The sequence below is a fragment of the Myotis yumanensis genome, unplaced genomic scaffold, assembly GCF_028538775.1.
Source record: "Myotis yumanensis isolate MYYU_CA2020_CCGP unplaced genomic scaffold, mMyoYum1.0.hap1 SCAF_6, whole genome shotgun sequence".
NCBI classification, from domain to species: Eukaryota; Metazoa; Chordata; class Mammalia; order Chiroptera; family Vespertilionidae; genus Myotis; species Myotis yumanensis.
In genome coordinates this window covers 79,472,686-79,492,586 of record NW_027223757.1, presented here as the reverse complement: position 1 = coordinate 79,492,586, position 19,901 = coordinate 79,472,686, and the positions used below count along the sequence as shown (strand labels likewise).

The 19,901-nt window shown below is 41.3% G+C and overlaps 1 protein-coding gene across 1 annotated transcript in view; it reads right to left on the bottom strand.

The window, feature by feature from the left end:
- Window positions 1-2,678: 2,678 nt before the first annotated feature.
- The window catches only part of OPN5 (opsin 5), a 30,231-nt gene continuing 13,008 nt past the window's right edge, over window positions 2,679-19,901 (bottom strand). The window contains exons 5-6 of the mRNA XM_070419365.1: window positions 6,785-7,026; window positions 2,679-2,742 (exon numbers count right to left, since the gene is read on the bottom strand). Of these exons, the coding sequence (XP_070275466.1) occupies window positions 2,679-2,742; window positions 6,785-7,026 (306 nt within the window). The remainder of the gene's footprint in view (window positions 2,743-6,784; window positions 7,027-19,901) is intronic.

Sequence of the window (19,901 nt, the reverse complement as noted above, 5' to 3'; positions counted from 1 at the left end):
TCCTATTTTAAATAGCTTCACCTGTGTTGTGGAAACTCTGTGTTCAACAAATCTCAAAGGTAAGGAACTGTCTGCCCCATCCCACTCCCTTGCCTGCATTCTCCCTTCTGTGGACACCCTTATCCTCACTATTTCCTAAACAGAGGCCCCTTGTCATCCTTGACTCCTTCATCTCACATGGAATCAATGACCAAGATTTCCTACTTCTGAAAATACTGTAAACCTACATTCTCATCTCCATTTCTATTATTCCTTAATTCAAACTCTCATAAATTGTAATTTCTTGATGAAGCTACCTAACTGATCTCCCAACCTCTAATCTTGAACCCCACCCCCACTCAGGACCATCCATCCTTTACACTGCTATAAGACTGATCTTTCTCAAAATTATAAATCTCATCACTTCCTTCTCCTGCCTAAAATCCCTCAGGGTCTCTCCATTATGTTCAAGGTAAAATTCATATAATAGCATAAACAAAGCCCCTTTTGTCTGGTCTGGCCTTGCCTAACTACCATTTCCAGCCCCACCTCTGACCACCAGCACCCACCTTAATAATATTTATAGCAGTTGCTGATATGTAGGGGGGTACTTCCTCAGTCATGGTGTTTTTATAGCATTTAAGCCTCACAATTCTGTAAATGAGCAGTTGTTACTATTCCCATTTCACAGGCTTACAAAGGGCACTGAGTTTGGGTGTAGACATAGGCAGAGACTCTGTGCTCTGCATCTGTGTCCCATCCACCTGTGGCCCCACACGCTTTCACACCTCTGTACTTTACACTCTGCCTAAAAGTCCCTTGCCTCTCTATTCTCATGACAATTCTGCCTCTTTTCTCCAGACTTGGTAAGCAGTCCCAAGCCCCAGGCAGAATTGACCCTTCTCTTGCTGTAATCATAAAGTCTGTTTTATACACACATCTATTCAGTACTAATGTCAAACTACTGCTCCACATCAGCTCATTCCTCACCTTCACCCCAACTCTAGAGAAAATGAAAAAAAAAACAAAGAAATTGAAGGTGCCATGTACCAGGGCTGAACATTGGAGGAAGGTCCCATCCTATATAATAAAAACTCAATATGCTAAGTGTCTGGTCGTCCAGTCGGCTGTTCAACCAATCAAAGCATAATATGCTAATGATAAGTTAAGGCTGCTTAACTGCTTGCTATGATGTGCACTGATCACCAGGGGGCAGACAGCCAACCAATCAACCAGTCGCTATGGTGTGCACTGACCACTAGGGGGAAGATGTTCCGACCAGTAGGTGAGCTTGCTGCTGGGGTCCAGACGATCTGGACTGAACAAGACAGGCTGGACATACCCTGGAGCCCTCCCTCGGTCCCTCCCCAGGCCTGATTTTGCACTGGTGGAGACCCTCTGCCTGGCCTATGCCCTTTCAAAATCCAGGACCCCTCGGGCGATGTCAGAAAGCCTGTTTTGGCCCAATCTTGAAGGCCAAGCCAAGGGACCCCACTGGTACACAAATTTGTGCACCAGGCCTCTAGTTCTCTATAAATACTTGAATGCAAAGAATGGAGAGATTATCAGTGGCTCTAGAGGGGTCTCTCTCTTTCCTTTCTCACTTATCTCACCAGATATGATCAGAAAGGTAGGATCAGAATTGGTGAGCAGGGCTTAGATTCAAGCAGAAGGAGGAGGTGGATTGGGCAGGAGAACCTGGAGAATACCTGCCTAGGGCTTGAGTTAAAATAGGTGGCCCTACTCCTTAGATTAGGAAAGAAGATCAAGTATAGACAGTGAATTGAAGACTAATTTGGACCTAGTATTTACATGCCTGCCCTTTCATTAACTCTTAAATGACATGGATCTATCAGCCTTTGAAATTCTCTCTCATTTTTATCTGTAGCTCATTACCTATAAACCTTACAAGATATTTATTGAAAACAAAAGACAGACACAAGAAAGAATAAAGGTAACAAACAATGAAATGACACATATAACATTATTTTTCTCTAAATTTGTTTCTGGAATAATTATAGTTGCTAATGGCCTATTACACCCACTATATTAACATGTAGAATTTAATGAGAAAAACCCACACTGGTAAAATTATCATCACTCCTCAAATTATTTCAGTCCTCAAATTCTGAGATACAAGAGAGCTTTGGGGGAATTAAGGCAAAATTGATTTCCCCAGAGGACGACTTTGTAGAATCTCTACCATTAGACTTGGAACCTCTGTCTGCATGAGAAGAGAGTGGATGTGAGAATCCAAACATCGACCAGTCAAAGCCACGCTCCAGCACAGGATCCCAGTGATCACCCACCTCCCTGAACCCCAGAAACTGCCCACCTTAAGAAATAACAATGATGAGGCAATGGAATTAAATAATACCCTAATAAATAAAACTTTTATACATTTTTCTTCATATCTCAGACTTAACACTGTTTGGCATCACAATAGGTTTTAAAATAGTAATAAAAAGAGAATTCCAAGGAGTCTCTTCCTAGTAATATTACTTAAGCAGCATCTTATAATCTAGATTCCTTTTGACCATTGGAATATTTCCTAGTAAATCCTGGCTTAAGGAGAAAGAGGGAAAGTGTACAAAATATAAAAATATAACACAGAGAAAAGTGTGTTTGCAATTAAACATTAACAGCAGTGAAGAGGCAAAGACGTGACTATTGGTGTCCATGTGATGCTGTGTCCATCTTCACACCTCCTGATGGATTTCCAGCACAGCAGAAGCCTCCCTGACCGTAGTTATAGTGTGCAGCCTAGATAGAGAAGAATAATGCAATTTAGTATGTATTTTATTTGCATATATACATGCATATATATATATATATATATATATATATATGCACGTCATGTCAACATTGACTAGCATGAATATTATATGCACAAGAGTTGAATTAAAAAGATAAAAAGAACCCTGGCTGATGTGGCTCAGTTGGTTGAGCATCAACCTGTGCATTGAGAGATCTTGGGCTTTATTCCAGGTCAGGGCATATACCCAGGTTGAGGGCTCTATCCCCAGTATGCAGAAGGCAGCTGATCTATGTTTCTCATCAGCGATTCTCTCTATATATATTTCTCTCTCTCTCTCTCTCTCTCTCTCTCTCTCTCTCTCTCCCTTCCTTGCTTTCTAAAATCAATAAAAACATATTTTTCAAAAAGATAAAAAGTAATAATTTAATTTAGAATTCTCAAAATAAAAGTAATCCCTTGGATAAAGCTTTTCAAAAACATGCCACTTGTTCATGCCACATTTCCTGTGCTCTAGTGATTTTGCTGTCCTCTAGGAGAAAAAAAATAATCACTGTATACCTGTCTACCATTCATTTGCACCCTATGACTCACCTACGGAAAGAGCATTGTTATTGAAGACAGCATTACTAGTAAAACTAAGGTGGTCAGGAGAAGTTTGATTACAATAACAATGCGGAATTTAGGGCTCTGTTCTTCTTTATATTTACGAAAATCCTAAGTAAGTAAAATGTTTTTGTTCTTCACCATGTACCCCCAGTGTCTTTTGAACTTTTCTATTCCATCTAAGATTGGCTTAGCATCTGCTGTCTGGGTCATCTGTTACTGACAGTCGGTGACCATGGGTGAAAGGCCTATGATTCCATGAGCTGCACTAATGCTTTCCTTTCCAAGGCTCTGGTTTGCTGGCTGGCAAGTGCCTGTAAATGAGAATCACCTGGGAGAGTTAAACAATCAAACAACTGAAGCTCAGCCCCAGTCAAGACCGGTTAAAACTGAATCTCTGCAGGTGAAGTCCGGCTGCAGTAATTTTTCACAATTTCCTCAGTGTCTCTTACTAGGACATGCAACAAGGTGGAGAAAAACAATTTCCAAAATATAGGAGCTATACTTGGACACCCTATGTGTGTGTGTGTGTGGGGGGGGGGGGGGGGCTGGGAAGGGTGAATAAATACCATATAAAAAATGGGTCTTGGATGTATTTTTTCCTTTATCAGCTTAATTTTGGGGCTGGGGTGGGGGATGAATTAACTCAATGAACTGTTACAGTTACTCATATTCAACACATTAGCTCTTTTCTTTGAAATCAAACTATTTCTCAAGTCTAGAGGGTCTTCCATTAAAAGCAAATACATTTCAGACTCAGAAAAGGAAAGAACACAGATATCAATTAATTCAGAGTAATTTGATTGAATTGTTCTGGTAAAACAATACCGATTCTAGACTGGCTTCATATCACCTCACTCTACAGGGTGTGTGGTGGGAACTCCATGTCATGTACTTTCTTGGCTCCTTAATAACAACAAAGACAAACAAGTTTTTGTTTATTTGTTTGTTTGTTTTTCCCTTTGGAAAGTTATAATGAAACCTCTGGTGGCCACTTCTCACCCTTCTGCTCTGGTCTGAAGCAGATCCTTCTAAAATCTGCAATTCATCATACTCTTCAGCATACCTCCCCTGGAGATGCTTCAGCCCCTAGAACCTAAGGGCTCCTCCTTGCTTCAGCCTGACTGCCTGCTGTTTCCCCTGAAAGCTGACACTCTGGAGTAAGGAAACTGCCCTTGTCTTCCTCTGGCAAAGCAATGGCCATATTTCCTATAAATGACTCACGGGAGCAGGTGTGCTGAACTGTCTCTCTCCTGGTTGATTTCTCTAAAGGTTTGTAGCCTTAAGCCACTTTATTCCACATAAATTCCTGTCTTTTCATTGTTGAGTGTTGAATATGTATGTGCTGCTCACACTTGTGAGTGAATGTGCAGAACACAGAGTCAATCTGCGGCAAAATTATGAGGTGGATGAAATTTGCCTTCAGCCCTTCCTGTCAAATTCCCATGTCCTTCAGAAGAAGTGTCCCATTATTTTATCTCATAACTGCTCTATTAAAAGTATTCTCTCTACCTTATTCATAATGGAATATCAATAGTTGATAAGGACAAAGTGTTATTACTTCCAAAATAGATGCATGTTGGTTTAGTATTTGATTTTTTTTTTTTTCAATTCAACAGAGAAGGCATTAAAACCAACAATGTGTGTGTGTGTGTGTGTGTGTGTGACTGTGTGTGTATAGAGGGGTTAACAGTTGTTACTTAGCCCTTTTCACATGTACATTTTGTATAATTCTTACAATTTAGGAACATGAGTAGGGCTATCAGCTCATTCCAATCCTGGGCTCTAAGTTGTTAATTTGCCCCCAAATGTTAGACCTATTGTAAATAGCAAAATTGATCTCAAAGGCTGATCTTCTACCTCCATATTGTGAGTTTGTTCCCCTGTACCATAGCAAAAAATGACAACACCTCCTTTTATTTGTACTTTCATTTTTTTCTTTTTCATTTGATCCTGTACCTACATGGTGAGGAAACAAAAGGTCAAGAGATGGGTCACTTAAGCACAGCGAGAGAACAAGAAAAAAACCCACATCTTCTCATAGCTAGTTCTATACCACCCCCACTTCTGTTTCCTACTTATTTGCAGAAAATAGTTTTGAAAAATAACTAGACCTCAAGTGAGTAAGAAAAAAGTGGGCTCAGAGAACCTGGGCCTTCTCAATAGCCCTCACTTTAGATCATAAATTCAGGTACCTATTCCACAATCTACTGCTGAGATTGGCCCTGACTGGACACAGAAGACCACCTATAATCCTCAACTCTTTACCTACCCTGAGCCTTTAGGGAAAATGGTACTGGATCCCCCAAACTCACTTGTTCCTTGTGAAGTAGAATCAGCAGAGATCAACGAGAATGAATTTTGAAACTCAATAGACCTGAATTTAAATCCCTGTTCTGCTACATCCTGCCTAGGTAAACTTGGGCAGCTCACTTAACCTCAGTTTTCCTTATCTGAAAAAGATAAGAGAAGGGATAACATGGGGCTTTTGTGAAAATAAAATAAAGAACCTGGCAGAGTGACAATGTCATCCCCTTCTCTCCTACTTTGCCTGCCCAAATCTTATACTCTTAGCTAGTGATAGAAATGTCCCAAACAGGAGAATCTTTCCCGTTGTGAGAACTTAATTTTGGATCAGTGTCATGTGGAACTGTAGTCTTGGAGTTCAATGGGTTTGGTCCCAGATAAGGAAGAGTGATACATAATGGTTGTTCAAATGAACACAGCTTCATATCTTAGTTGCTCTACAATCAAAAACAGAAAAAGGTAAAGGGATTAAGCAGTACACATTGGTAGTTACAGAATAGTCACAGCCATGGAGATTAGAACATAGGAAATATAGCCAATAATATTGCAATAACTATGAATGGGGCCATGTGGGTACTTGAAACATTTGGGGAGACTGCTCTGTAAAGTACATGATTTTCTAGGCACTATGTTGTACATCTGAAACTAACACCGAGTAATGTTGATTGTAAACTTTAATTAAAAAATAAGTAAAATATCAAAAATAGAATCACTGTTCTCACTCTCATGTCATCATCTCCTACATATCTCATTATCTGATTTCAGGAATTTTGATGAAGCAAATAAAGCTTTCCCACCCTAACCGGTTTGGCTTAGTGGATAGAGCATCGGCCTATGGACTGAAGGGTCCCAGGTTCGATTCCGGTGAAGGGCATGTACCTTGATTGCAGACACATCCCCAGTAGGGTTGTGCAGGAGGCAGCTGAACAATGTTTCTCTCTCATCGATGTTTCTTAACTCCCTTTTCCTCTCTGTAAAAATCAATGAAGTATATTTTTTTTAAAAAAGAAAATAAAGCCAATCCTACTCCTAAGTGATAAGCACTAACCCTAAGTAGGAAGCACATTGGAGTGGCTTGAACCCCATGGGATTCTGAAACCAAGGAGTGTCACTCATTTCCAGCTTCTGAAATTTTACCTGAAGTTTTCCAAAGATTTCTTCTTGGTTGCTCTCAAACCACCAGTTTGGCAACAGGCAAGTTTGTAATCGATGACCTGGTAAATGATGGGGTTGTACATTGCTGATGATTTTGCAAGTAGGGTTGGCACCACAGAGAGCTGTATGGGGATGGAGTCTGGCCTCCCAAAAGCTGACCACACAGAGACAACTGCGTAAGGAATCCAGGCAATCAGAAAGCCCGCACAAATCAACATGGCCACCTGGTGAGAGAAGGCAACAGGCAACAAAATCAAGACACCTGCTGGGAATACTGGTGTGGGGGAAAGGCAGGTAAGCTTATGTATACTCAATAAAATCTATTCTATTTCCATTTCTCCTGTCTGTAAAAATCACCTCATATGAACTTCTAAAATGCTAGGCTAGGAGAAGTTATTACAATTCTTTATCCCACTTACCACATTTCATCTATTCTTCACTCCAGAATTTGAATGTACCCAAAGGCCCAAAGTTTAACACTATGAACACTGTCCCACAGTGCCTACATGGCGCTGGAAATCATGCAAAAAAGACATCATTGCTTCTGCAATTTCTTGACTTCTCAGCCCACGTTGAGTTAAAAACTAGATGGAAAATATGTTCACCTTGATGAAATTTTACATCACCCGTATTTGCCTCAGGAAACTTAGAGACTCTGCCCTTGTTTGAAATTCTAATATGAATCTTCTTCAGAGATTTCTATTAAATGTTATTTCTTTTGGTTCAAGTCTTTCTTACTGAGGCTCAGATCATGGAAATTCACTAGCTACAAAGTAAAAGAATCACCAAGCTTTAACCAAAGTGACACAGTTGTATAAATGAGACTTTTACAGAAAGCCCTGTTCTCTCTCACAAAAATATATTTACATTAAAGGCCTCTAAACTTTCAGGCCAAAGAATAATTAGAAATAGGATTTCAGCCTTGAGCAGTGATTAGAGTGACAGCCTGAGAACCCAAGGGCTGTATCTGGGCTTCAGGTTCAATCCCCACTCTGGTCATGTGTGTTCAGGAAGCAACTAAATGATGTGTCTCTCTCACATCTCTCTCTCTCTCTCTCTCTCTCTCTCTCTTTCTGTCTGTCTCTCACTCACTCTCTTCCCTCTCCTTTCCACTCTCTTAAAAAAAAAATCAATGGAATAAAGATCCTCCTCTGGTGAGGATTAACAATAAAAGGAAATAGGATTTAAAACATCTTCTCTAGTTTCTCACAATCTGCAATTCAGTTCCTTTAGTAATGTAGCCTTAATTAGTGTCCTGCAACTATCTACCTGGCCCTATAGAATAGATCCTCTCGCTTTAATTCAGCAAATGCTTTTTAAAAAGTGCTTTGGGCAAGAGACACTAACAAGTGCTGTGGAGGTACCTGTACACCTTGTGCCTGACTGTATCCCTCTAGAATACAAATAACTACAGGACAAGGCTGAACAGGAGTTAAGTGCCAGGAGGACACAATTACATGCTATGGGACACACTGAGTTTCATGAGGGATGTAGCATATAACCTTCACGTTGGCAAGTGGAAATAATGGAACAGTAGTGAGACCAGCATGAGCAAAGGCACAGACAGGTATGTGTGACGTTCATACAGGAATTGGTGAGCAATATACTTTGGCATATGAGAAAGCAGCAAAGGAAGATAATGCTGGAAAGAAGATAACATCCATGTATGCAGGGTTTTATATAACAAATAACTGAGCTTGCACCTAATTCCATACGCTCTGAGGCACTAGTAGGTTTTTGAGCAGGAGACATAATGAGAGCTGTGCTTAGGAAGATTAACCAGTAAAATGAAATGAGGAAGAGGAAACCAGGAGATAGAAAGGTCATTGTTTATCTGTCCGATCCAAAAGTATTATTGAGAATCTCTTGTATGTTTTGTGTTGAGAATAAAGCAATGAATGAAGCAGACACAATCTCTGCCCACATAGAATTATTACTCTTATCAGGTTTTTTTGTTTTGTTTTGTTAATTCTCACTCAAGGATATTGTTCCATTGACTGTTAGAGAGAGGGGAAGGGAGGGAGAGAGATACAGAGAGAGAAACATTGATGTGAGAGAGATACACATCAATTGGTTGCCTCCCACAAAGGCCCAGACCAGGGCCTAGCCTGCAACCTGGTATGTGCCCTGACCGTAATCAAACTCAGGACCCTTCAGTCCACAGGCCGATGCTCCATCCACTGACCCAAACCCACTAGGGCTGGTTTTAATTTTATTTAAACTTGAGCTATTTCAGGTCCTCATTGGGGAAAGTACACTAACTTCAAAGTATTCTTACACTGTTATCTACTAGAATAGTCTTTCTGTTAGATAACCACTTAACATCATCAATAGATCTGCAATGATAAGTGAAACAACTTATAATAAAACCAACTTTACCATAGGCTAGTTGATATAAATAAGAGTAAAGTTCCTACAACATCTCATCTCATCAACAATAGAACAAAATAACATTGAACAAAACATTATTCAAGGACCTGCTATAATGAAACTATCTATATTCAAATCAGTCCGCTGTGTAGAGGATATCTGGTTTTGTTTGTTAGGATTTATGTTCCTCTTTTGAGTATATCCTGTACCTTAGCACTACCAGCCTCCCTTCCTACCCCTAGGCTGTTTTATGGACCAGGCATCACATGACCAGGTGAACCAAGGATTGTATGCCCCTGGCTGCAGTAGCAGGAACAGGGAGGGGCACATGACTAGAAAGAGTATAATTAAACCCATCATGGATTTCTAGGGAAATGGGCCTTCCTTTTACATTTGAGTTCCCTACAGCCCTGGATGGATCTATCTGAGGCCAGGGGCCACTTCTTTTTCCATCCCCTTATTTAGAAATAAAATAACAATTCCAAACATCAAGGTCGTGAAGAACGGTGTAGAGGATCAATAATGAGTAATGAGACACAAAATATTTTATTAATAGAGTTAAAGCAACAATATTTATGCATCCTTTTTTGCTTTAGAAATCCAATTGGAGCCCTTGAAGGGGGCTCAGTTTGTTGTGGCATCGTCCTGTACATCAAAAGAATGTGGGCTCTATCCCAGGTCAGTACACAAATGCTGAAGGCAACCAAGCCATGTATTTCTCCCATCTCTCTCTCTCTCTCTCTCTCTCTCTTCCTCTCTAAAAGTCAATAAAAACATATCCTCAAATGAGGATTAAAAATAATAATAATAAAAATCTAGTTGGATAAGTATTTTTTACAGCAAAGTAATTTGTGTGCATGCGCATTTCAACGTGCTTTGTGAGAACAGAGTGCTGCTTGCAGGAACGGTCCATACCCCTCAGTCTGCTTGGCCTGTGAACAGCCTGTCAGCAGTGCGCATTCGCCCCAGGAACCCTGCATGTGTGAGATGTGTCAAATAACAAGCAAATCTACCCTTAAGTCTCAGGTTCTAGAATTTCACCCCAAAGGTTCAAGGTTCAGCAAAACAACAACAAAAACCCCTCAACAATATTTTGTTTCACTCCACTTTGCAAATAGAAAATCTGATCCCAAGGAGATGAATCAAATTAGCCCAGATCTCCCGTGGGTCCGGAAGCCTGTTCTACACCCTTGTGTTAAGGTCCTGAGCCAAAATTCTCACCTGTGCTTCACAGTTATAAACCAGGCATACCACACACGCACAGGTCCCCTGCCTGCTTGCTTTCTCATTTTTCTGCAGAAGATTCCCCGGGTGAGATTGTATTTGGTTTGTTCTGTATGAGTTTTGTTTGTAAATGTAATGGAGGCCTCCGGGCTCACACTGAGGGTCTATTTTTTTCAAACCCCCAAAAAACAATAACTATATAAATAAAACTTGCTTTAGCAGATGTCTGGGAACTTAACATAGCACCCTCCTTTCTCCTTTTGGTGAGGTTTTTATTTCACAATATCTTAATTAAAAGCTGTTTTCTGTACTGCTGCCAGAGTCATTGACAAAAAATAGATCGGCACTTAGTCCATGGTACATTCCACATTTTACATATTTTCTACTATCATGGAAGTGTGCAATGGGCGACGGGAAGGACCAAACACATTTTCATTTTGTTATCCCTTTTAAAAGGGCATAAGAGAATTAAACTACTATAGTTTTTAAACACAGTAAATAAATCAGTGTGGTTTTTCTGAGATTAGAATAAAGCTGAATACTTTAAAGTGAATGATTAGAAAGCAGGTTTAAAGCAGAGAGAATGAAGGAACCCTGGATTTAAAAGGTATTAAAAAATGTTACTTATGTTTTTTTAAGTGAATACAAAATTAAAATGAGGGATGTTCATTATTTTCAACCTTCTCATGTTAAAATGTATTCCACAAAATATTAAACATTAAAATATTCAACCTGTTTTAAGATATTCTACAAAATCTTCCAAAACTTTCAGGTAGCGCTCAGTTTTCCCAAAACTTTCTACTCAGTTTTCTACTCAACATGTTCAATCATTTCTGTAGTCTGTTCTTCACCCTCCTCATTTCTGAGTATGACCTCATTTCTGTCTTCCAGAATTTTTCTCCCAGATATCCTTAAACCCGCTATAACATAGGCACCGGCACCTGTCTGCTTTCTCTAAGTTGTTTAGTTTTTAATTGCTGCTCTTTCATCACTGCTTTTTGGTTCACTGGGAAAGCAGTAGAACTTTAAATTCTTAAATTGGGCAGTTTTTGTGGGAGAAAAATCACAGAATACGTGTTTAGCTTCTACAAAAGAATCACATCTGCAGGCCAGTTCCTTTCAAAATCATCTTGCTGCAGAGACCAAGGGATATCATTGTGTTTCAGCTCCAGTGCAGGCTGGCATCAAGTGTCATGTAACTGATATTCCCGTATGGATCAAGTCCAGTGAATTAGCCAATTAAAACAATAGGATTGAAAGTAAAGTCTCCAATTATAGTGTCTGCTGTTGGACCCAACACACCTGAACCTTCCCAGCAGAGGAGATTTCCAAGAAGGGGGGTCCTGTCCTCTCCGTGTGGGTGGTGTAGAATTGAGGGACAGTCACTGATTTGGAGATACTTTGGGCTTTGGATTCTCATCTTGGTTCAGCTCCAAGGACCAATGTGAATGAGGCAGAATCCCCGAGCCTCTAAGAACCACTATTTCAGTTCTTCCCATCAGGCTCCTTTGCCCTGATATGAGTAAGACTTCAGCTAGCATCTAAAGCCCCATGCCCTCTGAACAATGAAATAGATGTGAAGAGGACATGGAATTGATGTGGAAGTAAAGGTTTAACAGAAAGACCAAAGAGGTGGAAGAAATTTCTCACCAATAATGGGACTGAATCAGATTGCAGAAGCAGCTAGACCACTAATAAGAAATATATTTCAGTGTTTGGGATGAGATAAGGTCACAAGAAGAGCCATCACCACATCTGTGCAATGTGAGAATGGTTAGGGAGTCCTACAATTGACAGGAGCATAGGAATAATAAGATTTGGTTTTGATTTTTTTTTTGTCTTGGGTCTAGTTAGAAATTTTATAGATTTCCTCCCAATTGGAGTGGGAAAATGATATTAAAAGATAGTAATGCAGTAGTAGATGCCAGTTATAAGACTCCAGCCTCTCATTGAGTGATACATCCAATGGTATGGAGGAAGGCAGAGAACTTGACATCATGATCTCCCTCCTTTTGCCCCCAGACCCCCTCATCTATATAAAAGCAAGGGTGGTGATATTAACCTTTCACACAACCTTTAAGAAATTAAGTAATTCAACAATTCTATCAATATCTGGTTTGAGTTTCTACCTTCCTTCTATGATACCAGCAGAATTACAACTAGAGCGAACTGCCCCAAACCCTCCTTCAAACTCTTTTCTAGAAAAAACTCTTGAGAGCTTTGGTGTGTCTGCCATATGTCAGCCCTGGTTGTGATCCAAGTATAAAACATCAGTTCATACTTTTAAAAAAAAGAAGCAGAAGAAGAATTCTTCACTTCCCAGTTGCAATTTTCTCAAATCTTAAAATACCACTACTCTATAAACAAGTGAAAGCTTGTTGAGAGGAGAGGGTGTAAATTAGGTCATGTCACTCCATGCATCTGTGTTTTAGAGTTTTTATCTAAAACTAAACACAATATTCCCCAACAAGGTAGTGGCTGGCATACAGAACAGAAAATATCTATAGATATAAAAACATAATATGCAAATCGACCAGATGGTGGAACAACTGGTTGCTATGATGTGCACTGACAACCAGGGGGCAGGCACTCAATACAGGAGCTGCCCCCAGCCCACAGGTATCGCCTGATCAGGACCTGCCAGCCAACCTCTAGGTCCCTTCCCCTGGCTGGCAGGCTCCAATCGCCTGATGGGGAACAGGGAACTAGGGTTGGGTGGTGGGGCTGGGGGCGGGGTTGGCTGCCCGCAGCCAGGGAAGATGGCCCTGATCACAGGCCAGGCCTAGGGACCATGCCTGTGCACAAATTTCATGCTCCAGGCCTTTAGTACATTTATTAAGTATCTGGTTCAACATAATAAGGGAGAGTTCACTATTCATTACAGATGAACCAAGATGAGGGTACAGCTATTTGGAGGTGGGCAAACACTCAGGCACTCAGGTGGGGAGGCCAGGTGGTTTTAGAAATAAGAGCTATTACCACAGATCTTTGTTTTTTAATTTACAGTCCTCACCTGAGGATAATTTTCCATCGATTTTTAGAGAGAGTGGAAAAGCGAGGTAAAGACAGAGACAAATATCACTGTGAGAGAAACACATTGATTGGTTGCCTCCTGCATGCACCCCAACTAGGACCCGGGACAGGGAGGAGCCTGCAACCAAGGTACATGCCCTTGACCTGAATCAAACCTGGGACCCTTTGGTCCACAGGCATCATGATGCTCTATCCATTGAGCTGAACTGGCTAGGGCATCACAGACCTTTAAATAATCCAACCAATCCAGCCATTTTCACAGAATCTCAGATTTGTATTTATTTATTTTTTTAATATATTTTTATTGATTTCAGAAAGGAAGAGAGAAACATCAATGATGAGAGAGAATCATTGATCGGCTACCTCATGCACACGCCCTACTGGGGATGGAGCCTGAAACCCAGGCATGTGCCCTGACTGGGAATCGAACCATCCTGGTTCATAGGTCAATACTCAACCATTGAGTCATGCTGGCAGAGCAAACCTCAGAGTTTTAGAAGGTAACTTAGTTATCACTTAATTCCCTCCCACAGCTTTTTTTCACAGGTGAGAAAACTAAAGTCCAGAAAGGGAAAGATCTTGACTCAAGGTGAATCCGTCAAGATTCTGAGTTCAAGCGATAGAAATAGACCTTGGCTGAGTGAGACAGAAAAGGAACGTGTTGGTGAAGACACCGCCTCACTGCGAATGCTGGACTTAGAATTGAGGCCAAGCAGGCAGAAATGATACCCAAAACTATGCCCTGAACTGGTTCTGATGCAGAAACTACTGCTGCTGTAGCCATGGCCTGGGAAGAGACCTCCCTGCCTCTTTATCTGGTGTCACTAATTTCTGAGACAGGCTGATGTAGCTGTGCTCTAGCTGCAAGGAAATCCTGGAAAATTAATAACTGGTTTTTCTGTATCTTTTAAATTAAGAGGAGATCTTTGCCAGATCTGATTTCCCACACTCCTCAGAATACACAAAATGTTGGAAATTCCTCAACACAAAAATTCCAGTCATAGAAAGGGGCTCAGCCACTGGCAGCCAAAATAACTAACAAATGTCACCTATGTGAGATTTCTTGGTGGGCTAGTGACAAAACTAGCCATAAAGTAAACAAAATGATATGGTTGTTAACCCCATGGGCCTTATTACCAGTGGTAAAACCAGACATTGAGCAAATAATCACAAAAATAAGTATGTAATTGTAAATTAATTATATATTGTGATATGTTCTAAGAAGAAAATATAAAGGCAGCATGAAAATCTATACAATAAAGAGCCAGGGTTGTGCCCTGACTGGTTTGGCTCAGTGGATAGAGCGTCAGCCTGCAAAGGTCCCAGGTTCGATTCCAGTCAAGGTCATGTACTTTGGTTGCGGGCACATACCCAGTAGGGGGTGTGCAGGAGGCAGCTGATCAATGTTTCTCTCTCATTGATGTTTCTAACTCTCTGTCCTCTACCTTCTTCTCTGTAAAAAATCAATAAAATATATATATAAAAAAAAAAAAGAGCCAGGGTTGTTACCACCGAAGGCTGGACCAGACCAGAAGTCAGTGCTGAGTTGCCCTGGTGAACCAACACTGACTGGGGCCGCTGCAGGCCCCTGACCCAGCACTGACTGCCTAGGGCAGTGATGGCAAACCTTTTGAGCTTGGCGTGTCAGCATTTTGAAAAACCCTAACTTTACTCTGGCGCCATGTCACATATAGAAATATTTTGATATTTGCAACCATAGTAAAACAAAGGTTTATATTTTTGATATTTATTTTATATATTTAAATACCATTTAACAAAGAAAAATCAACCAAAAAAATTAGTTTGCATGTAACCTCTAACATGCGTGTCATAGGTTCGCCATCACTGGCCTAGGGAGCTGCAGGTCAGGCCTGGAGAGAGGCCTGCAGAAAGAGAGGCAGGGTCTGATCCATAGCCTCTGTGGCAGCTGTTGATCAGAACTTGCCTCTCTTTCTCTCCCAGCCTGGCCAACAGCCTGGCCTCCATTTCTCTCCAGGCCTCCACTGGGGCTGCTGATTAGCCCCACCTTTCTGATCAGGCCCCATTGATAGGCTCAGAGACACTGACTGGCATAGAAACTGATCAATCAGAACTAAATCTGAATCAACTGTGAGGATCCAATGGCTCCCTAGGAGGCAGAGCTTTTGACACTGATTGGCATAGAAACTGACCAATCAGAATAAAATTGGCCAGCAGGGGAGGGCAATTAGGGGTAATCAGGCAGGCAGAGAAAGTTAGGAGTGATCAGGCCAGCAGGAGAGAACAGTTAGGGGCAAGATCAGGCAGGCAGGAGAGGGCAGTTGGGGGTGAGATCAGATTGGCAGGGGTGGGCAGTTGGGGACAACCAGGCTGGCAGGGGAGGGCAGTTGGTGTGAGATCAGGCTGGCAGGGGAGGGCAGTTAGGGGTGATCAGGTAGGCAGGCAGAGGGGTTAGGGGCAATCAGGCAGGCAGGCAGGTTAGTGGTTAGGAGCCAGTGGTCCCAGATTGTGAGAGGGGTGTCCGATTACCACAGGGATTGGGCCTAAATCGGCAGTCAGACATCCCCCAAGGGGCCCCTGATTGAAGTGGGTGCAGGCTGGGCTAAGGGAACCACCACCCCCCGACCCTCCCAACCCCTGTGCATGAATTTCGTGCACTGGGCATCTCATATTATAATAAGAAGACTAATTCAATCAGGGAATGTTTCTCTGGGAAGTGATGTTTAAGCTCAGAAGAAACAGAGAAAATAAGTCAATTCATTAGGTGAAAAAATAAAACAATGCAGTCAGCTTTATTACAGACTACCCTTAGAATTCACATGGGGTTCCCTGAATGTGAATCATCAATGATAAATAACACTTGATGAGCAACAAAGGAGAGGAATCCTTTGGGGGAAGCAGACATTTATGTTCATGAATTTTAAAAACAATTCACAATCATGGTGAAAGAACAAAGCAAAACAAAACACCTCCTCAGGAATAAAAGGGAAAGTGGGGCTGAAGCCAGGGGTCAAGGGACCGCTTAACACTCATCAAACGTAATTAGGCTAACTTCATTTATTCAATTATGTATTCATTACAGCAATCTTGATTAAGCATCTAGCAGGCACCAGGCGATGGGGGGCAGCAGCAAACAGTGCTTGCCCTCACGTACCTACTGTCTTTCAAAAAAGAGCAACAAACATGAGATTCAGTAAAGTAAACATGCCAAGTGCTCTGATGGCCTACAGAGGGTGTTAAACTAGGCAGGGACTTTAGAGGAAATAGGAAAATGAAGAGAAAGCTGGGTACCCACAGGATCTAGATACTAACTATAGGTCTGGGGCACTATAGCTGATCTACGTCTGTTAAATAAATAAATATGAAGTTCTAATGGAATTTGCCTAATAATACCTGGAAAAATTAATCTATGCTTCTGGTATTTCCTTCCTGTGACTCCACCACCTCCCTCTGTAAAGTAGCAGCAAGGGCCTTCATTGCCTTGTGTGAAGGTTTTTAGAAGCCAACATACCCAAAGAAGTAAAACATTCATTTCTCAGCGTCTGAGTTTCATAAAAGAAACTGGAAATTTACGAGAGAGAACATACATTAGAGAAGAGGGTTTTGAGTGGGATTAAAATGACTTTGAGTATCCGCAGCCAGAGACTTGAAGGACTCAGGGCATTAGGCTTATTATGTGAACAATTTAAGGGATGCCTGTGCTGTTGGAGCCAGTGTTCCCACTGCAGCGTGGGTGAAGAGCTTACAGCCAGAAGGCAAGGGAGGGCAGCAGAGGAGCTGGTAGCTGACCTGGAGAAACTGTTCTGAAGCTACTCCACTGAGCTAGCATGGGGTGGGGAGCGGGAGAGCAAAGGGGCAGGGATGGGGTTCTGGAAGCAATATAGCCTCAGTGCTTTGGGGATAGAAGAGCAGAAAATGTATGCCTCACTTTTCAGGGTTTTAACCAAGCTCCCAACATTTGCAGTCAAAAGATGGGGAAGTAGCTGGAATTGTTAATGAATCTAAAGAGGCTTTATAGTTTGGACAAGAAAGATGCAAAGTGACCCATGACAAGTGATGACTGAGACCAGAGGGAACCTTAAATATCTCAGCAATACCAGGATCAATAAACAACCAGCAGACCAGGAGCCCCGCCCATTGGCACTGTGGAATTATAAAGACGTGAGAAGAGGACAAAAATTCTTGATTCAACTGAATTTATCCTGATTGTTTAACATTGTTTTACAAGGTCAAATGAAGACCTAAAAATGAGGTTAGGCTGAGTCATAGACATCGATATAAAGAAAATATTTTTTTTTCCTTTTGGTTTCTTTAGGATTATCATTATTTTATTTTACTTTGCACACCTCTGCAATTTCTGTAGTCTGTGAAATTTCAGCCTGCTACAAAAGCCTAGCAAAACCACTTTTTAAAATAAATTAGAGGGAAGCTACAATGTGGAGAAAGGGTTATAAATAAAACATCAATTTTTTAAGTTGACAAACCCAGACTGGCAAAACGCAGGCCCAGGTAATAACCCATCTAGAAATAATTAGAGTACACAAAAAAGTAAATGATTTTGATCCCAGAATCCTCGGAGGTGGCCTTTAAGTAATAAGCTTTTAGACCAGGCTGTTCTGAAGATCAGAAGCTCCAAGCAAACAGGCAAATTGCCAGTCCTGAGAGGTAGCTAAATGAAGGAAAAAGACCCAGCAGGAGGCTTTTTTCCCTATTTATTTTCACTCAGTATAGAAAATCAAGGTCAAAATTAAATAGTAATTTAAAATAGTTTTAATTTAGTACAGAATATGCCACAATAGGAAGTTGTGTTTATTTTTCACTGTGAGTTCAAGTTTGACTTCAGGTTTTTGCACAAGTATGATAATTAGAAACATTATATGTTTGGTTATTTAAATATAGATTTTATATATGTAAATGAAATATAGAAATCCTATCTAATAAAAAGGAAATATGCAATTTGACCGTCACTCCATCACAAAGATGGCGGCGCCCATAGCCACAAGATGGTGGCGCCCAGTCCCTTCAGCCCTGCCGGGGGAGCGGCAGGCAGTCAGCACAGCTGGACCCACCCCCAGGAGTCCTCTAGTCCTTTCAGTCCTGCCGGCGGCGAGCCAGCAAGCGGGTCCTACAGACAGCAGACACCAGGGCCTGCTTGCATGTCACTGCGGCGTTGAGCAGGCAGGCCCTGCAGAGAGCAGAGAACCATGGGGAGCGGGCCTAATCCATTAGCAGGACATCCCCTGAGGACTCCTGGATTGGAGAGGGTGCAGGTTGGGCTGAGGGAACCACCCCCTGCACGAATTTCATGCACCAGGCCTCTAGTAATATATAATACAATATCATTCATTATATATTTTAGAAAATATACATAAAATAAAATCATGCACATATATACCTACACTTTTCATTTAACATCTGTTTGGTTAATCTGGTCTGGGTGAGCCTGTTTAATCTATACAGTCCAGGACAAGGAGAATGATCATAAATCAAATTAAATGGTGTGTGCTGAGCTTCGCCTCATGTGGATAATGAGCTTCAGAAGTTACCAACCCTCTAAGAATACACAAGAAAACAACAAGATTCTGGCATATGCATAGTTGTGAGTAGGTCAAGTCAAGCAATTAAACAAACAGGAGAGAGAATGATGAGTAACAGACTTGAAGAAACTAGAGAAGGGCCTCATGCATATGAGGACCCAGATTCACTAGGCAAGACTATCAAAATGTCTCAAAGCCAGTGACACTGGGGGATGGAAGAGAGAAAGTCATATGACATCTCAGCACGCTCATGGTATGTCAAATTACAGGGCTGCAAGGTCAACTGAAATCCACAGCAGTGTGATAGACATCGTGTTGTTTCCCTGGGCCAACTTCCATCAATGACCAGAAAGGAACACTATCACCGTTGCATTCACCCAGTTCCTAGAACAGTGCTTGATATAGAATAGAATTTGGATTAAATGTAACCCATATGTAACTTGAAGTTATTTATTTTTTAAAAGATAGGAACTCAAAGAAGAGCTGAACATGAATGAATGAATTCATGATCCTACATTTTATGAAAAAATTTTCCCTACTTTTAGCCAGTTATAAGATAGAAGGAGATCATGATTCCCAATTCTGCATTTTTGTCTATGAAGAGCTGCTCTATATTTAGGTTATTGGTATAGACTTTGAATGATGAAAAGTTCCGTCAAACTTCCTCCTGCCTAGCAAGTGGAGTTTAGGGAGCAAAAGTCAACTGGAACAAACTGATGGTAGCCAGAGGGAAGTAAAGTGGGGAATGGGTAAAAAAGGGAAAGGAGAAGAAAAGGTACAAACTTCCAGTTATAAAAAACATAATAGCCTTGACTGGTTTGGCTCAGTGGATAGAGTGTTGGCCTGCGGACTTAAGGGTCCCGGGTTCGATTCCAGTCAAGGGCATGTACCTTGGTTGCGGACACATCCCCAGTAGGGTTGTGCAGGAGGCAGCTGAACAATGTTTCTCTCTCATC